This window comes from Hyperolius riggenbachi, chromosome 10 (assembly GCF_040937935.1).
Source record: "Hyperolius riggenbachi isolate aHypRig1 chromosome 10, aHypRig1.pri, whole genome shotgun sequence".
In the NCBI taxonomy this organism is placed as follows: Eukaryota; Metazoa; Chordata; class Amphibia; order Anura; family Hyperoliidae; genus Hyperolius; species Hyperolius riggenbachi.
The window spans coordinates 226,157,367-226,178,440 of NC_090655.1; the positions used below are offsets into that span (position 1 = coordinate 226,157,367).

Genomic DNA, 21,074 nt, shown 5'->3' on the forward strand with positions numbered 1-21,074 from the left:
CAGTCCATGATGGGAAGATTGTACATGGAGAGGGATTTGGTGTCACCGCAGATTGTACATGGAGAGGGATCTGGTGTCACCGCAGACTGTACATAGATAGGGATCTGGTGTCACCGCAGACTGTACATGGATGGGGATCTGGTGTCACAGCAGACTATATATGGATAGGGATCTGGTGTCACAGCAGATTGTACATGGATAGGGATCTGGTGTCACAGCAGATTGAACATGGATAGGAATCTAGTGTCACAGCAGATTGTACATGGATAGGGATCTGGTGTCACAGCAGATTGTACATGGATAGGGATCTGGTGTCACCGCAGACTGTACATGGATAGGAATCTGGTGTCACAGCAGATTGTACATGGATAGGGATCTGGTGTCACAGCAGATTGAACATGGATAGGAATCTAGTGTCACAGCAGATTGTACATGGATAGGAATCTGGTGTCACAGCAGATTGTACATGGAAAGGGATCTGGTGTCACAGCAGATTGAACATGGATAGGAATCTAGTGTCACAGCAGATTGTACATGGTAGGGATCTGGTGTCACAGCAGATTGTACATGGATAGGGATCTGGTGTCACCGCAGACTGTACATGGATAGGGATCTGGTGTCACAGCAGACTGTACATGGATGGGGATCTGGTGTCACCGCAGACTGTACATGGATAGGGATCTGGTGTCACAGCAGACTGTACATGGATAGGGATCTGGTGTCACCGCAGACTGTACATGGATAGGGATCTGGTGTCACAGCAGATTGTACATGGATAGGGATCTGGTGTCACCACAGATTGTACATGGATAAGAATCTGGTGTCACAGCAGATTGTACATGGATAGGGATCTGGTGTCACAGCAGATTGTACATGGATAGGGATCTGGTGTCACCACAGACTGTACAAGGATAGGGATCTGGTGTCCCAGCAGATTGTACATGGATAGGGATCTGGTGTCACCGCAGACTGTACATGGATAGGGATCTGGTGTCACAGCAGACTGTACATGGATAGGGTTCTGGTTTCACAGCAGACTGTACATGGATAGGGATCTGGTGCCACAGCAGACTGTACATGGATAGGGATATGGTGTCACAGCAGACTGTACATGGATAGGGATCTGGTTTCACAGCAGACTGTACATGGATAGGGATCTGGTGTCACCGCAGATTGTACATGGATAGGAATCTGGTGTCACAGCTGATTGTACATGGGCATGGATAGGGATCTGGTGTCACCGCAGATTGTACATGGATAGGAATCTGGTGTCACAGCAGATTGTACATGGATAGGGATCTGGTGTCACCACAGACTGGATATGGATAGGTATCTGGTGTCACCGCAGACTGTAAATGGATAGAGATCTGGTGTCCCAGCAGACTGTACATGGATAAGGATCTGGTGTCCTAGCAGACTGTAGATGGAGAGGAATCTGGTGTCACCGCAGACTGTACATGGATAGGAATCTGGTGTCACAGCAGACTGTACATGGATAGGCATCTGGTGTCACAGCAGACTGTACATGGATAGGGATCTGGTGTCACAGCAGACTGTACATGGATAGGGATCTGGTTTCACAGCAGACTGTACATGGATAGGGATCTGGTGTCATCGCAGACTGTACATGGATAGGGATCTGGTGTCACCACAGACTGTACATGGATAGGGATCTGGTGTCACCACAGACTGTACATGGATAGGGATCTGGTGTCCCAGCAGACTGTAGATGGAGAGGGATCTGGTGTCACCGCAGACTGTACATGGATAGGGATCTGGTGTCCCAGCAGACTGTACATGGATAGGGATCTGGTGTCCCAGCAGACTGTAGATAGAGAGGGATCTGGTGTCCCAGCAGACTGTAGATGAGAGGGATCTGGTGTCACCGCAGACTGTACATGGATAGGGATCTGGTGTCCCAGCAGACTGTACATGGATAGGGATCTGGTGTCCCAGCAGACTGTAGATAGAGAGGGATCTGGTGTCCCAGCAGACTGTAGATGAGAGGGATCTGGTGTCACCACAGACTGTACATGGATAGGGATCTGGTGTCCCAGCAGACTATAGATTCCATACCAACCTGCAGTTCCGTTCTTTCTGAAATTAGTAGGAGCCTTGCCTGAGCCATTCAGTAGATACACGAGAGAGATCAATATCCTTTTTATCTGAGCACAACCTGAATATGCAGTTCAGTTTTGTGCACTAGTCACCAAATAAGGAGGAGGGATCTACCATAGGATTATAAAATAACTCTTTTGACAGCCACTCTCACAGCCGCTCTATCTCGCTCCTGGAGACCTGGAGGACACACCCAGTACCAGATTCTAGAACTCCCCAACAAGGTAACTGAGAGATGGGCACTGCTGTGGATTATGGGATATTAGCCAAGCAAGGCATAATAGTTTTATTATTATCATTAACACAAAGTGCTTGAGAGCTGCAGCCACTAGGGCCACTCTCAATAGGCCACCCTGCAGCATTAGGTAATCTTGTCCAAGGACTCCTTACTGAGCAGGTAACTGGCTGCAGCCAGGAATCGAAACCTGGTTTTATATGTCAGAGGCGGAGCCCTTTATCAGTACACTCTCCAGCCACCACCATGTGTCAAAATGAAGAATGTGTCATATGGTGCATGTCAGAATTCCTATATGTTGTAATTATATCGCTGTATATTTCTCCATGTAGGTTAACAGTATATAGTACCAAAGAATCTCTACAAGGACATCATGATGGAGAATCAGCCACCCCTCACATCACCGGGTAAGATGAGACTCATTTCTAGTGAAGGAGAGAGCAGCACAGAGAGTCCATCTAGATCCCCCATCATCTGATAACACATAGAAACAATATATTCACTCAGTGTGTGTTTCCTACAGATGGATCCAGTAACAAAAACCCACCAGAGAGATGGACAGGTTCACCTGAAGATCACAGCAGCCCCGACCATGATCAGGTAGGTGGAACTGAGGGACTAGAGCTCAAACATTATCTCTTAACCATATGGGCAGCACGGTGGCATAGTGGTTAGTGTTCTCGCCTTGCAGAGCTGGGTCCCTGGTTCGAATCCCAGCCAGGTCAACATCTGCAAGGAGTTTGTATGTTCTCCCCGTGTCTGTGTGGGTTTCCTCAGGGTATTCCAGTTTCCTCCCATATCCCAACAACATACAGATAAGTTCATTGGCTTCCCCCTAAAATTGGCCCTAGATTATGATACATACACTACACGATACATACATAGACATATGCCTATGGTAGGGATTAGATTGTGAGCCCCTCTGAGGGACAGTTAGTGACAAGACAATACACTCTGTACCACGCTGCATAATATGTCAGCGCTATATAAATACATAAATAAATAAATATGAGATAATACTTGTGTAAGAATGTTTTTTTTTAAATGATTTCTGAGTTTAGGAGGAAGAACATATTGATTTGAAAATTGAAGTTAAGGAGGAAGAAGATGAGATGAATGTGTGGGATGATGCACAGTCTACAGAGGAGGGAGAAATGATAGAGACCGTCAAAGAGGAGGAACTTTCTCTGGACAGTGAGGAGGGTAAGTACTAAAACTGTGTATCTGCAAAAGATCAGGCCCTGCAAAAGATCTGTTCTTGCAAAATGAATTCATAGTCTATGATATCTGCAGATCTCATACACACCTTGTTTAACAGACATTCATCTGCAGATCAGATCCACCAGGATGGATCTTCAGATCTGCAGATGATTGTCAGATCTGCAGATAAATGTCTGTTAAACAAGGTGTGTATGAGGATCTGCAGATATCATAGACAATGAATGCATTTTGAAGGAATGGATCATCTTTTGCAGATACTGATCTGTTGCATGTGTACAGCTTTTTTTGTGTGCAGCATCTTGCAAAGATTTTTATCTGATGGGGAGTGCAGCTCAATAGAATAGACTGTGTAGAGTATGATCTCATACTACATGGAAGCTGTTAAAATTAGTCTGTGATCTTTCATTAATCTTTCAAGTGTGTACACAGCATAAGAGGGTTACAATATCATTTATTAACATGGGGATAAGATGTGTAGAATGACTAAACTGATAACAAGTTAGCTACCCACTCACATCACCTATTTCTTGTAAAGGAGAGAGCAGTACAGAGGGTCCACCTAGATCCCCCATCATCTGTTGACACATAGATACAATGTAATCAGTCAGTGTGTGTGTGTGTGTGTGTGTGTTTCCTACAGATGGATCCAGTAACAGTAACCCTCCAGACAGACCCACCAGTACAGGTCCTCTTTATTCCCAGGATACACAGGAAGATCCCTCCAGCCCCCTCCATGATCAGGTAGGAGGGGAACTGAGTGTCTCTCTATATTCTACAGTGACCCCGTGTTGTATGATCTGTAGTGAAGGTCTGTGGACTTTACAGTTTCATATTCTTCTTTTCTTGGTCTTGTTTTAGGATGAGGATTTTGTGACGATTAAAGTAGAAGTGAAAGAGGAACCTGAAGACGTGTCTGGCTGGGGGGAGGAGCCGGGTACTGCAGGGGTTCCTTCATGCATCGGTGCAGGTCAGTATGTCTCACCAGCATCATCCTGATGCCACCACATTTGTACCTTCCGCATATTTCCCCAATTTCAATATCCATCCAAACTTTTAAATTGCAAATTGTCAAAAACACAAAAAGTGTCCCGTAAAATTCATTGCTATCATTGATCACACAAATGATAGTGGAAGTGATCTCTGCCAATCCCCTGCGTCACAACATCAACAGGGATATGTGAGGGAGCAGGCTGGTGTTGTACTTTATACTGGTTGAACTCGATGGACGTATGTCTTTTTTCAACCAAAATAACTATGTAACTATGTAACTATGTAACAAATGCTGGTTATTTTCAAAATCACCGCTACAAACGGACCATTGAGATGCAAATAATTAAAGAGACACTGAAGCGAAAAAAAAATGATGATATTATGATTTGTATGTGTAGTACAGCTAAGAAATAAAACATTAAGATCAGATACATCAGTGTAATTGTTTCCAGTACAGGTAGAGTTGAGAAACTCCAGTTGTTATCTCTATGCAAACAAGCCATTAAGCTCTCAGACTAAGTTAGTGGTGGAGAGGACTGTTATCTGACTTTTATTATCTCAACTGTTCCTGGACTATTTACTTTTCCTCTGCTAGAGGAGAGGTCATTAGTTCACAGACTGCTCTGAAAGACTCATTTTGAATGCTGAGTGTTGTGTAATGTGCACATATTATAGAATGATGCAATGTTAGAAAAAACACTATATACCTGAAAATAAAAGTATGAGAATATTTTCTTTGCTGCTAATCTTCTAGTAATTATTCATAGTACACAACCAATTCACTATATCATATTTTTTTTCGCTTCAGTGTCTCTTTAAAGCTTGCTTGCAAATATAATGCAAACCTTTAGTGCAGGTTTGCATTAAATTCAGAGGTGGCCGGCCTGTTTTACTTACAATCAGTTCAGCTGTCACTATTGATTAAAGAGGGATTGTATTGTAAATTATTCAGGATATTATGGTCATGATCCTGGTTTCATCATCAGAAATGCTTCCTATATCTATATATTGATGTATATTGGTTTGTAACTCCGCCCTCCCAGTGTTTAGCATAGGCTTAAATTCTCCTCCTAGAGTACTCTGGGAGACCAGGATTTATTTCTACTTGTTTCAGAACTCTCAGTAAACAAACATTCCGCAGAGATGCAGCTGATAAAACCCAAAGAATGGCATGTGGCCATTCCTGCAAGCCCCTGGCCATTTAACTAATCCTATATATGAAAGCAGTTGTGCGCTCCAACCACAATTATCTCTTCACCTAGGTAAATAGTTCTCACGTATACCTGGATCGCCCACACCATAGAGTTTTGTACTACTCCCAGATGAACAATTATAATTAGTGCATAGGTGGGCGCTCAACAGGTCACTGTTGAGCGCCCACCTATGCACTGATTATAATTATTGAAATAATCTGCAGGATAAGCCTTTCAGCAATATAAAGCAGATCCGAGATGAAAAACTAACTATAACAAGTAACTTGTCTATATATCTTATATGAAGTTTAGATAGTTTACACAGCAAATCTAGCTGCAAACAGCTTCAACAGCATATGATTATTTCTTCCTGTGATACAATGAGGGCAGCCATGTTTTACTTGTAAACATTACACACAGGCAAGCTGATCTGTATCTCCAGACCTCAGCCTGTAAAAACTTTACTCCCCTCTCCTCCTCCCTCCTCCCCTCTGCTTCTTAAATCTCTGGCTAGTAACAGCTCCTCCTCCTCCTGCCCAGACTGAGCTCCCATAAGCCCTTGCTACATGGGTCTTGGAGTGCCAAGGGACTGGAGAAGTTGTGGGCGAGGCTTGTTTAGTTTATAGGGAATTAAAGTAGTAAAACAACAAAAAAAAAGTATTTGGCTTGAGGAATGCCCTATAAACTATATGAAAGGAACACAATTATGCAATGATTAAAAGTTTATCTTGGATCCACTTTAAAGCTTATTGTGAGTCGTCTTTCTGCTGGTGAGGTCACTTGGGCGGGGGGGGGGGGGGGGGGGGTACCTGCACCCCCCATGTGTGGGTTGTAGCTTGTGGGTGGGGGCTACCATGCAATGTGAGCGCTTGGGACTCTCCTTGTATTGCCCACCTTCATTTTAAAGAATACATTTTAGAATGTAAATTAGTGTGAGGAAAGGTTGAGGAAAGAATTTACAATGGGCAAATGCTGACTAAATAATATATGAATTAATATTGGGAAAAAAAAGCAATTTTATCGATTACATTATTTTCACTACAGTTCCACTTTAAGTAGACAAGATTCCTCCTTTGTCCACTTAGCAAACTGAAGTGTTTCTCCTCTCCCATATCAAAGTGACAGGGGAAGAGCTAGGTGTCACCATACTTGAAAGCAGTCATTTTTCCCATTTCAGGTACATAAAGAAAGAGCAGGACTCATGTTTTAAGATTTTATAATATGTGGAAAATATATTAAAGCAGAGGGTACATTTTTATTGCAATGCCACTTTAAGTGTTAATATATGTTATTTACCAAAGTGTCTCAGTGCTTGAAGGCAGCTAGTGTGGGAACTCCTCTGACAGGAAGAGATGTGCACCTCATTATCTCTTCCCCAGCACCCCTGTCACACATGCCAGTACACTTCACTGCTAGAACCACATACATGACTGCTGCCTGCACACAGGAGAATGCATGTTCTATAACTATTATTATTATTTCCCCAATAGATGGACAGGATGTGGGGAACATCTCAGAGGGACGTCCTGCAACTGGCTCACTTCCTGTTATCCAAAATGTACAGCCAAGATTGTACACTGCTGGTAGATCAAGAGGTTTGTCTAATGCTGCTCAGTCTTCTGGTCAATCACGTAGGGGAAGTGAGAAGATTGAGAAGATATTTCCATGTCCTGAATGCGATAAATGTTACAGTAGAAACTCACAACTTGTTCTACACCAGAGAAGTCACACAGGGGAGCGGCCGTTTTCATGCGCAGAGTGTGGGAAATGTTTCAGTCACAAAGGAAACCTTCGTGCACACCAGAGAATCCACAAAAATGAGCGTCCCTTTACATGTTCAGACTGTGGGAAATCTTACTTTTGCAGAGGAGACCTTCATAAACACCAGAAATGTCATGCAGGTGAGCGGCCATTTCGTTGCTCAGAGTGTGGGAAATGTTTCACTCACAAAGGAACGCTTCTTACACATCAAAGATGGCACACGGGCGAGCGTCCTTTTTCATGTTTAGAATGTGGGAAACGTTTTACTCAGAAGGCCCATCTTGTTGCTCATCAAACAAGCCACACAGGAGAGCGGCCATTTTCATGTTCAGAGTGTGGGAAATGTTTCAGCGACAAAGGATCCCTTGCAACACACCAGAGAAATCACACTGGCGTGCGGCCCTTTTCATGTTCTGAGTGTGGGAAATCTTTCATTAAGAAAGGAATACTTGTTGCGCACCAGAGAAGTCACACAGGGGAGCAGCCTTTTTCATGTTCAACGTGTGGGAAATCATTCAGTCAGAGAGGAGCCCTGATTACACATCAGAGACGTCACACAGGCATGCGCCCCTTTTTGTGTACAGAGTGCGGGAAATCCTTTGCAGAGAAAGGAAACTTCCTTACACATCAGAAAAGGCACACGGGTGAGCGCCCCTTTAAGTGTTCAGATTGTGGGAAATGTTTCTTCCGCAACGTAGATCTTCTTAGACACCAGAGAAGTCACACAAAGGAGCATCCTTATTCATGTACCGAGTGTGGGAAATCTTTCAGTGCCAGAGGACACCTTCTTGCTCATCACAGAACTCACACTGGCGAACGGCCATTTTCCTGTACCGAGTGTGGGAAATGTTTCAGTTGGAAATCAAGCCTCCTTCATCACCAGAGAAGTCACGCGATCAAGGGTCGCTTGCACAGAACAAGGCAGGATAGTAGGCCGGCACTTGACCTGATTGATCAGGGCGGAGGTCTGGCACAGACCTTCATTGGCATGAAGAGTCCTTTTCCTGCCCTATGAACCCATAAATGATAATGGACACTAAGAAGAACATGGAGACTCTGGTATTCCCTTTTATAAATGGTAGAGGGATATCCTCCTATTTTCATCCTGAGCATATTATTTATCCGGATCTTCACCTTGTGGTCTGCGGAGGATGAAAACATAGAAGCGGTTGCCTGGTAACCGGACAGGACATTTCCATGCTACGTGATTACAAACGTCATTTTTGAGGCTGAAGTTGACTGGACAGTTGGTTGTAGGAATGTAGAAGAGGACCTGTCATGCTAGGCCTAGGTTGGAGAACACTGCAGAACTATGAGTGATCCATCACATCTGAAATTGATTTTTTATAAACAATCTGCTACCAGGTGGCAAATGTTTGCAGGCCTCACCCTGGTCACATGACGGTTGAGGTTGCTTAAAGGTTAGTAACTTGCAATTTGCACAGTCAAAGTTGCATGAAGCACCCACAGCACAAAGGGAATCACTGCAAAAGCTTCCTCTTGCATTGCTGTCATCTGTTACAGTGGTGGGAGAGATGACTGTCAGTTGTGTGTATGCAGATCCAGCATCCCTATAGATGTGTGGACCCCTCCTACCAATGAAATCAGTGCATCACTTCAGTAATCCTGTCAAAGCTTTAAGGGCGCAAAGGGATGCAATAAATTAACTTCCTGCTTTGCGCAGACTTGTGAACCAATGAGAGACGAAGAGGAGGACTGTGGGTACCGTTAACCTCAAACCCTACACTGTTGCCATGGTTTCCAGCAAGTTTCCTAGAACAAAAGGTTATAAAAGCTGTAGACTGAAGTTTAAGGTTAATATTTAATGGAAGCACATTGCAGAATGACTTGTATCGTGATGATGTGTGTTAAATGGATTTTTTGTACTAGTAGTTAGTGCAGATTGAGATTATTTAACGGGAACCTGAAGTGCGGAAACTTACGTCAAATGTAATGCATACCTATGTAGAGGGAAGGTTCTCGATAGTATAGAGCCTTCCTGGTCTTTGGTCCGTCCCGTTGTTCCTACGCCATTGCCTGTTGAAGGCAGCCTTCTGAACTATGCACTCCCTAAGTAGTCCTGAAGATGATGAGGGTTGTCCAGTTGATGCAATTCAGGTGATGAACCTCATGAACCGGGAGAGGAATAAGGAAGTAGAAAACACCAGGAGCGCCAGATAGTGTAGTATCCAGGCAATGAAATAATGTGTGAAACCTTCAGGATAGATTGGGTTGCACTCCAGAAAAAGGACCACTGGATAATTATCTCAGGACATACCCCTGGGGGAGGGGAAAACTGTACACACAATGGGAGGAGGTGCCCCAATGTAGTATGCAATGGGTAAACATGGGTAATGAATAGTGTTGGGCCGAACAGTTCGCCTGGCGAACCTCTCTGGGCCTCTTACTACTTCCGGGTCGCAATGACCCGGAGTAGTACGCCTGCGCTGCCCGGCGGAGCGCGTCCTAGATCGCGCTCCTGTTGCCGGGCACTCTCTGCGCATGAGCGTGACGTCACTCATGACGTCACCCACATGCGCAGAGAGTGCCCGGCAACAAGAGCGCGATCTAGGACGCGCTCCGCCGGGCAGCGCAGGCGTACTACTCCGGGTCATTGCGACCCGGAAGTAGTAAGAGGCCCATGGATTTAGAGATGTTCGCCAGCGAACGGTTCGGGAACCGTTCGCCACATCTCTAGTAATGAAACCCCAGGGTAGGATGTTTAAAGGGAACCTGAGATGAACAGGTACCTTTAAAACAAACATACCCCCTGAAAGTGTATACCAAATACAGGCTATTCCTGTAATTGTTGTTGTTCTCCTGTGCACTTAATTTTTCATTTTTAACCTGTCTGAAATCCAAGATGGCTGCCACCTGCTTCCGGGTCAGTGTCACTGTGTGTAAAGTTCTTCATTAAATAATGTATGCAGGGACATATATATATATAAGGGCAAAAAACAGACAAATACACACAGGCACAATTACTTTTACTTATCCTTGTAAAACCAAAGACAAGCACAGCTGCTGATGCTGCTGCATTTGATCTGTGTACAGTCATCATCATTATAAAGCAATGTCGCTGTATGTTCCTGGCTCAGATGGGGAGAGATAAGTGTGGAACTCAAGTCGGGAAACTAATTAGCTGGGTAGATCGTTTCCTGTGTCCAATAAAATTATTATCCTTAAACATCCCACCTGAGGTAAGACTGTTTCATTACCCACGTTTAGCCATTGCATACTACATTAGGGCGCCACCTCCCATTTTATTTGTGTAGTTCTGAAGATGAGCGCACTTGTACTTCACTTATGTGAGTTCAGGCTTGCGCATGCGCAGTAGGGATCTGCTCATCTTCAGAACTACTCAGGGATGCGAGTAGCCCTAAAGGCTCCCCGAGGAGTACTGAAGACCTAGCGGGACTAATTACTTTTACTGGGTAAGGCACAGAAATGACGGGATGGACCGAGGATCGGGAGGGCTCCATGTTATCCAGAGTCTTCTCTCTACTTCCTCACCTCAGGTTTGCTTTAAAAAAAATGAATAAACCTCAGTGCGCACATTGGGCTCAATTCACTGAGATCTGCTCGGTACAAATTTCATGTGAGGTAAATAACCTCATTCATTAAAGCATGTTGTTTTGAATATTCACTAAGCTTTTCATGGTAATGGTTCAGTAACAACTTACTGACAAGTCACAAAGGACCTGATGCACTAGTCCAGCAAAGTTGCCGTGTGCAGGGAGCGCACAGCAATTTACCCATTACTAGCGCAGGCAGCACACCTGCCATTTACCCATAAGCGACACATTTGCTACTGCGGTAACGTGTGTGCTGCTATGCATTGCCATAGGAACGCGCGTGTAAACCTGGTAACGCCCATGGTGGTAATGGGAACCAAGCGCCACTTTTTTTTCCCTTCAGTTTGTCCTGGTTTCTAATAGCTATAGGAGCTGCCATGTTCCCATCTCCCCTTTTAGCTCCCCATTATTTATCCAGGGGAAGGTGTGAAGATAATATCTGTGACTTCCATAAACTTTTTGAAGCATAGTGTCCTATGTCCCCACCGCCCTGCTGATGAAAGCTTTTGTTTGCTCTCTGCTAATGTGTGCAATAAAATAATTACATCAGTCTGCTTGGATTTTTCTGCAGTCGGGCAGTGCTATTGAGATGCCCTGGGTGCTAAAAATGGTGCTTGGTTCACTTTTAACAGCTGGTTCTCCCCCTGCTCCTTGTAGCGGTAAAATTGCTGTGTGCTCCCTGTGTACGGCAACTTTACCGGAGTTTATTGCATGAGGCCCAAATACTGTTACCTTATGTAGTATTTCATTCGGTACGTTTAAAGTGTACCCGATATGGCAAAAAATAAAAAAAAATACATACTTGGGGCTTCCTCCAGCCCCCTTCAGGCTAATTGGTCCTCCCCACCCTCCTCTGCTGCCTGGATCCTCTGCTATACATGCTTCGTTAACTCTGTGAATTGGGGCTTACTGCACAGACGCTGCTCCATCGTGCTCTCATCGCTGGGAGCGAACATAGCTGGACTGCGTCTGTGATTACTGGCCCCAACTGACGAAATTACCGGGCCGCCTAGTGGAGTATTCAGGCGGCGGAGGAGGACGGTGAGGGACCGATTAGCCTGAAGGGGGCTGGAGGAAGCCCCAGGTATGTATAATTTGTTTATTTTTAGCCCGCTCAGGTACGCTTTAAGAATCATGTGATATTTCATTTGGTATTTGCTGGATTATTGCAGTGCAGGGAGAATGGAAGCCAGATCTGATATAGAAAGCATTCTTTATTATACTGACTAGTAAAGAGCCAAGTTCAAGCTGCATAAAATGACCATAACATTTGTATCAGCTCAAAACCATTAGCGTCTTATTAACAATTTTACGACATAATAATATCGTGTATTACTGTTTCACAACAAATGTGACATTTTGGGGAAAAAAATGTCATGGGCTTTTTTACTTTCCCTCTGTTTTCCCTTCTCTCTCCCTCTAAACACCCTTCTGTAACCTCACAAATGGCTGTCTGTTATCTTTCCTACAGCTCCAGGCTGGAGACATAATACTAAACATCCCACTTGTTTTACTGCATGCATTATCCTTTGTGAATTTATATTTCTACAGTATTTACTTCACGAGTCAGTATTTACCTCACAAGTTTGTTATTTACCTCACACATTTGATCATTTACGTCACTAATCTGTAATTTTAGTCTTCCCTGTGGTAACGGCCTTTGTGAATTGACATTTGACAAAAAGTTTGGTGAATTTAGGGGTTTTCTGCTTTATCTCATGTGGTAACGCTTAATGAATTCAGCCAATTGTCTATAACTTGTCAAGCTTTAGGCAACCCCACAGTGTTCTGATACGACCAAAGTCAGGGCTGCTAACTTTTGCAACCTTATAGCACATGCTTTATAAATACTCCTCTCTGGGGTTGCTGGATGAGGTTCCCAAGCTTGAGTAAAATACTGTTCATCTGTTTGCTTTCCCCGATTGCGCTGGAGGACTGTGCTGACACTCTGGTAATGAGTATTTTGTCTGCTGCAGTATTACGCATCTTCATCCCCGACCACTTCCTGTATTATGCATCTCCATCCCTGACCACTTCCTATATTACGCATCTCCATCCCCGACCACTTCCTGTATTATGCATCTCCATCCCTGACCACTTCCTATATTACGCATCTCCATCCCTGACTACTTCCTATATTACGCATCTCCATCCCTGACCACTTCCTGTATTGTTCTGCATGTTAATAAACGTGTTACTCCAATGTATTGGCTTCCTGCTTTATTTTCGGAATAATAATGAGCACAAAATTCGCTTACATGCTAATTAGCTTCACTAGGGAGACAGAAGCTGAGGCTAGCAAAGCCGTGCATGAATAACCGGCTGCTGACAGCTGTGAGATTTACTATTACCAACCCCTGCTTCCTGGGTGGGGCTTATTGGCATATTCTGATCATTTAATGTTCCTATGTTATGTCACACCTTTTCTTGGATGTTAGCCTGTGGTCTTTACACGCGCGTTCTCTCTAGTTTTCCAACACGTGCCTGGCTGACCTGCTGATCCTCTGTCTCTTAAAGAGACACTGAAGCGAAAAAAAATATATGATATAATGAATTGGTTGTGTACTATAAATAATTACTAGAAGATTAGCAGCAAAAAAAATATTCTCATACTTTTATTTTCAGGTATATAGTGTTTTTTCTAACATTGTATCATTCTCTAATATGTGCAGATTACACAACACTCAGCATTCAAAATGATTCTTTCAGAGCAGTCTGTGAAGTAATGACCTCTCCTCTAGCAGAGAAAAAGTAAACAGTTCACTTACAGTTGAGATAATAAAAGTCAGATAACAGCCCTCTCCACGACTAACTTAGTCGGAGAGCTTAATGGCTTGTTTGCATAGAGATAACAACTGGAGTTTCTCAACTCTTCCTCTACTGGAAACAATTAGACTGATGTATCTGATCTTAATGTTTTATTTCTTAGCTGTACTACACATACAAATCATAATATAATTTTTTTCCGCTTCAGTGTCTCTTTAAGGCTCAGTTCACATTGGCCTCAACAATGCTGTAAACAGAACAGATTCTAACGGAGGTGAACAGTTCCAATGTTAATCAATACGATCCATTCACATATATCCCTTAGAGCGGATCCGTCCTGCACATTCCATCAAACATACCACAAGTTTGGGTCTGCATCGATTTTTCCGGATCAACGTGCCTGTTGCATTTTCTGCACGGTAGTGGAATGGAGTGTCATGGATCAAAAACTGATGCCTATTAAAAATTTGTTTCACAGATCAGTTTTTAATCCATCCAGTGCGAACCGGCCTTATTCTTTTAGCCATAGACCCTGAACAAGAATGCTGATCAGATGTTAAGACTGGATTAGCTGTGTGCCTGTTTCAGGCATGTGATTCAGACTGTACTGCAGCTATAGAGATCAGAAGGATGCCAGGCAACTGGTATTGTTTAAAAGAAAAAATAAATATGACAGCCTCCATATCCCTCTCAGGTCAGTTGTCCTCTAAAGTGAAGTTTCATTTTTACCAAAAAGCCATAAATATGTAGTGGGGGAGTCATGGTGGCTGACTTATTAAATGACCACCACCACATGGCCCATCACACAGTGGTGAATGTTTGCACAAGGGGGGGGGGGGAGTGCACATTAAATTTGTCATGATATGTTGCTATGTACCAGGCAGGCACACATCTTTTTACTATTTAATGAAGTAAAAAATTACCTTTCTTTTTTTCTGTGCCAATAATTTAACTGGTTTACAGTCACATTGTGTCCTTATGCTGACTTATGATTACCTCATGTATCTGCTCAAGCCTGCTGCTTCCTGTCATTGGTCTAACTAAGCACACACTGCCCTAGAGAAGGAGACGGAACTGCAACTTAGTCTGCACAAGTCTCCTCCTCCCTTTGTGCTTTGAACTGTGATAGGATGATTTGTATGTGAGCAGAAGCAGCAAGCTTGGGTGAGTTGAGAACGCTAGGCTGTAGATAATTTTTCTGCAGCTAACAGCATAGGCACTCATCATCTGGCATTATCACAGGACAGAACTCCATTTAAATGACCAAGCAAGCTTATTTGCCCTTGAAAGTTTGATTATTCTGAGCAAGTTCTCTTAATTCATGTAGGATGCCCCTCATGCTGGGACCATGGCTCACAAATCTTCCAATTATGGTGGGACTATCCTGAATTTACATGCGCCTCCCACAGAGGCAATCATAGAAGGAAAGGGGTGGGTGTTAGGCCTGGGCATAGTGCAAAGCGTGTTTCTAGATTTCCTGCTGTGCAAAGACAAAACAGGCAAATTCTCCCAGTCAATAGTCTATTGCTCCTCAAGTTGACTCTGTCATCTGCTGATCTCTCAGTCAAGCTATCTATTTTCTTTTAAAGTGCATACACACATACACACATTGTCACCACAGTGATTAGGACTTTTTCGACTGACAGTTCGGGTCCCATTTATGGGGGTAACTGCTGATACGTTCAGTTGCTGTGGAAGGGGGCGGGTGGGTGAGAAAACAATGACCATGGCCAGTGCTCGGCTGATTGCTCACTGACACACAGAGGGACGCTGTACAAACGCTAGATTATTGGCAAAGGGCAGCCGCGACTGGCCACCTGAGCTGAGAACTGCCTAGCATACCTGACTGCTGCTTAAAAAATTGCTTCTGATAACTGAATATTTAACTTTGTCACATAAGTTTGAAGAGTGGCATAGTTTTGAGTAGGGCATCTTTTCTCTATGAGATGGATATACCCGTAACCAGTTAATGCTTGCAATAGGCTACTTCAGAAAATCCCACAGAGGTGGGGTCCTGTCTTTCTTATATACAGCTAGTTGTAAAGATGGTGTTCCATACTCATTTTTTTACAAGGTCTGGAATATACATTCCTTTGTGTTAGGTTTAAATAGTAAACATTTAAAATCTATAGGCTTAGCACCTAGCACCCCATATAAACTTTTTCAGAATATCTAGTAGGGCTACTATTCCATTTCTCCTTACACCTAGCTAGGAACTTCCAAAGCTGCAGTTCTCTTTAACCCTTCTTAATCCACTGTCAGACTCACTGTCACTCTCTGAGCACTCCTTATGACCCGAATTAGCCCGCTGCAGTCTTTCATGAATGCAGCAGCCAGAATTATCCACTCCTATCGCTCCACCAGGGTGGCTCCCCTCTGTGAATCCCTCCACTGGCTTCCTATCCAGTCCAGAATCTGATTCATGATACTGTGTCTGGCCTACAAATCTGTCCACAAAACCTGTCCAACCTACATTCCCGATCTTACCCAGAGGTACACACCTAGCCGCTCACTCCGCTCCTCCAATGAACTTCGCCTGACCCTCCCGCGTCACCCAGTCCCATGCACTACTCCAGGACTTCTCAAGAGTTGCTTTAACACTATGGAACTCTCTACCCCCCCCCCCCCAATTAGGGCCGCATCCTCCATCCACATCTTCAAAAAGGCCCTCAAAATGCACCTTTTCACTCTGGTCTACCCCCCCCCCCCCCGCACACACACACACACACACACACTGGTGCTCTAAACTATGCTCTGAAGGGGCTTGCGTATCACAATGAAGCAATGACCGGCTATATGAGTGTGTTGGGGGCACAAGATAATAAGGCCGTTGCTTTATTGTGGACAGACCAAATTCAGCTGGACAGTCACTGTTGTTCTGTCATTGAGCTACCTCAACCCGGCGACCATCAGGGCTGGAAAACCGCCATCGCCTGCACTCTTGCCATGGTGCATCATCAGTCCAGCACGGCCATCACTACGAAAACAGCTGTTTGCAGTGCGTTACACAGTGAGTTTGGTCTGTCAGTGTGAAGCAGTACACTAATTACACTACCTGATTGATGTATACACATGCAAGATGTTTTTAACCTCCCTAGCGTTCTGGACGAGCTGTGCTCGTCCAGAGACGCTAGAGGGCACCGCTCAAGCCCCACTGGACCGATTTTGATAATTTTTTTTTCAAACAGGCAGCTAGCACTTTGATAGCTGCGTGTTTGCCCACGATCGCCGCTGCTCACCGCTGATCCGCTGCTACCCGACGCGAAACAGGGCCCCCCCCCCGCAGACCCTGTGCGCAGCCTGGCCAATCACCGCCAGGCTGCGCTTTGGGGTGGATCGGGAGTCCCTGTGATGTCACTCCGTTCGTCGCCATGGCGACGGGGAAGCCCTAAAGGATATCCCGTTCAGAACGGGATTTCCTTATGGGCGTGATCACCGGCGGCGATCGGAAGGGTGGGAGGGACGGAGCAGAAAGGAGACAATCATGTAGCTAGCACTAGGCTAGTTACATGATCAAAAAAAAAATCGGGCGAAAAAAACCCTCCCGCGGCCGCATGGAATTGGAACGCCCAGCAGGTTAAAGCACTTTATGCCTCCAATTTAGCATGCAATGTGATTTCTGCCCTTAAAACCCTGCTGTGCGTCCAATCCGTAATTTTCCCCAGCACTTTTGGCGCGTATCCCACTCCGCCATGCCCCCCTCCAGGTGTTAGACCCCCTTGAAACATCTTTTCCATCACTTTTCTGGCCAGAATTAATGTTTGAAGTTTTGAAAGTTTGCCTGCCCATTGAAGCCTATTGCGGTTCGAAAAGTCTGCAGGTTCGCGAACTTTTGCGGAAGTTCGCGTTCGAGGTTCGCGAACCTAAAACCGGAGGTTCGAGCCATCTCTAACCTTGGATCACGCTAATAGTGTAACTCACTATACGCGGTGCCATTAGCAGGGACGGATCTAGGGGGGGCAGGCAGGTCTCTTGCCCCAGGCACAGTTTGTTGAATTCTTAAAAAGGCGGCAAAATTTGGATGGGGAATGGCAGTTTAGGCGCCAAAACCTGACCTTTAGGCACCAAAACCTGACCTTTAGGCGCCAAAACCTGACCTTGCCCCAGGCGTAACTTGGTCTAGATCCGTCCCTGGCCATTAGTAAGGGTAATATTGCAGTGCGATGTCTCAGCTAGGCAATATTACTGCAAGTACTTGCATCAACCTCATAGAGGCACGACAAGAAATGATGCATGATGAGGAGGAATAAGTAATTGAGGTTTACCTGTTTATAAATATTGCAGTTGGAGCCAAACTGATAAATTACTGTGAATAGGAAGCTTCCAAAAAAGGCGATCACCCTGACAAATGACAAGTGCCATTATTTTACCAGGGAAAGGAACTGAACTACATATATTTATTTGGCTAGCATACTTACCATATTCTATTTTTCCCTGGTGCTTACATGGCAGCATACTATGGGTGGTGGCCCCTCCCACTACCCCTATTGGACACTCTAACTATAAGTTCTTTGTGCACACATAGACCATCATTCTTTTTATTTTTGTCCTCCCTCTCCTATGGACACATACCTTTTTATGCTTTTCCCTTAGCTGTCCTCCAGGGTTTATCCCTTTCCCTGGGGAAGCCTCCAGTGAGTGCTAAATGCACTACAGAGAGTGCCAGTTCGATCCTGGAAACTATATCTGTTAAAGACAGATTGAAGGTGCAAGCTGCGCATAACTTTGTTTTTCCCTCTGCTTACCTTCTATGCAGGTCAGGGAGGCGGGCGTCTGCTAGCCTCTCTGACACTCTGTCGGGCAGAGTGTCTCTTCCTTTGGTCAGGCAAGGTCTCCATGTGCGCTGGATGCGGCACTCTAGCTGTGGTCGGCTCGTCATTCTGCCGCTATGGTTAGCGGTGAGAGCGGAGATTCTGCGGCAGGACGAGGGGGACTTTCGGGTTCACCACGGGGAACGCTCTGGCGTCTTCTCGCGCGCGCGCGCGCGAGATCGGTTCTTTCTTGTGGGAAGCTTAGGGATCCGCCCTCTTGCCCTTTCTCCTGCGCGCGGCGGCCATCTTTCTTATGGGCAGTGCTCGTCTGAGCATGCCCAGAGCGCAGAAAGACTATTTAAGCAGCCTGGTCTACTCCTGACAGGTGCTGATTCTCAAGCTCCTGTCGGGATTGCTAAAGGAAGAAGCCTGCTGGTGTATTTGTATGCACCATCTTTACAATTATAGGTATAGTTGTATTTGATGTTCATTTCTGTGATACTGCTTTCCTTACTTATTACTTATCACTTGTTACTTAGTACTTTATTTTTTTCTTATGCTTGCAGCATTATTAAAAAAATCCTAATATGGGAGGCACCAAAGATCGTAAAGACGCTAAAAGGTATATATTATTGAATTAAAAAAAAAAAAAAAAAGGAGGGTCTGTGGCTTATGGGTACTAATTAGTATTCCCTTCAGCCCTTCTAGACCTAAATCTTCGGTTGAAAGAAAAAAGTCGGGAGATTATCAATCAAGTTCTTCCTATCGTTCTGCAAGGAAAAGCCGATCAAAGTCTCGACCTGCTTCTCCACAATATCATTACAGATCAAGGTCAAGGTCAAAGTCAAGAACACGTTCACCTACTCCTCAGCGTCGAAAGTCTCCTCCAAGGCCAAGTTCCTCTGATTGCTGGATGTGTGGCAGAAAAGCAATACCAGGAAAAATCGTTTGTGGAAGGTGTTTGGAAGAAAACGCGTCCAATAATGCGGAAGACTCCTCTAGAGTACTCCAACTCATCAGACAAGCAGTTAGAGAGGAAATCGCTGCCCAAACGACATTAAGCACCTCTGGTGCCGCTTCAGGGGATACTCAGAATACGTCCACTTCACGGCCTGTTGATACTCCTCCAGTTGACGTTGCTTTGGATGCTGAAGTTTCAGAACATTCTGACGATGATAGAGAAGAACCTATAGCTTTTCAATTTTCATTGGTGGAACCATTAATTAGAGCCATAAAAGAAGCTATACAGTGGACCGAACCGGAGGATACTACAGAAGAAGTCGGAAAATATTATCCTCAATTGTCAAAAGCCGGCCCTTCCTTCCCTCTTATGAAAGAAATTAAAGGTATAATGGATGAAGAATGGGCAAAGATTGAAGCAAAAACATCCTTTACTAATAGATGGTCAAAACTATATCCTTTCAAAACCACTGATGCATATTCTTTAAATTCTGCACCTGGAGTAGATGCTTCCATTGCTAACTTGGCAAAACACGTTACTCTGCCAATGGAAGATTCTGCGGCATTCAAGGATCCTCTGGAAAGAAGAATAGAAGGCGATTTAAGGAAAACCTATTTATATGCCAGGGCGGCTTGCAAAACGTCCATTACGCTAACTTCCCTATCCAGAGCCATGAAAGTCTGGACAAATAACATAGAAGAGGCTGTGAGATCCGGAGCTGATACACAGCAGATTATTTCTGCTCTAGAAGATTTGAAAATTGCTTCTGACTTTGTCGGTGAAGCTGCCATAGACGGCGTCAGAGCATCTTCAAGAGCAATGTTGACGACAGTAACCGCCAGAAGATCTCTTTGGTTGAGACCCTGGAATGCAGATGCAAATTCTAAGCAAACGTGGGTGAAAATTCCTTACAACGGAAAGATGCTGTTTGGAGATAAGTTAGATGCGGCAATCTCAAGGAAAACTGGTGGTAGATCGGGGGATATTCCCCAAGACAGGAAATTGAGAAAACAACGTTTCCCACAAAAGCCTCAGAACCAGAGATATACAAGTATCAGATCTTACAAGCCAGGAAAGGAGTATCAAAGGAAGTGGCAGGGTACCCAATCAGGTCCGACCAAAACAGGAAGACCCACCTCCTCGGGTCGTCAGGCGCAGGGAAAGTCCTTTTGAGGCCTTGTCCGCTCACACTCTACCAGTTGGGGCGAGGCTCAGTGCCTTTGCCCGAGTGTGGGCGGACAAGGTCTCAAACCCTTGGGTCTTGGCGACCATAAGGGATGGCCACAAGTGGGATTTCAAGTCAATTCCAGGGAATATTTTTCATCAAACCCGCCTGCCTGCCTTAAAGGGACACTTAAGTCAAACAAAAAAAATGAGTTTTACTCACCTGGGGCTTCCAATAGCCCCCTGCAGCTGTCCGGTGCCCTCGCCGTCTCCCTCCGATCCTCCTGGCCCTGCCGGCAGCCACTTCCTGTTTCGGTGACAGGAGCTGACAGGCTGGGG

At 44.8% G+C, this 21,074-nt stretch overlaps 1 protein-coding gene across 1 annotated transcript in view; it reads left to right on the top strand.

Annotated features, from left to right (window-relative positions):
* Positions 1–9,901, top strand: part of LOC137536852 (zinc finger protein 585A-like) — a 35,771-nt gene extending 25,870 nt beyond the window's left edge. Inside the window, exons 7-12 of the mRNA XM_068259038.1 lie at positions 2,694–2,760; positions 2,877–2,953; positions 3,415–3,556; positions 4,215–4,315; positions 4,433–4,541; positions 7,248–9,901. Of these exons, the coding sequence (XP_068115139.1) occupies positions 2,694–2,760; positions 2,877–2,953; positions 3,415–3,556; positions 4,215–4,315; positions 4,433–4,541; positions 7,248–8,533 (1,782 nt within the window). The 3' untranslated portion in view covers positions 8,534–9,901. The remainder of the gene's footprint in view (positions 1–2,693; positions 2,761–2,876; positions 2,954–3,414; positions 3,557–4,214; positions 4,316–4,432; positions 4,542–7,247) is intronic.
* The last annotated feature ends 11,173 nt before the right edge of the window (positions 9,902–21,074 follow it).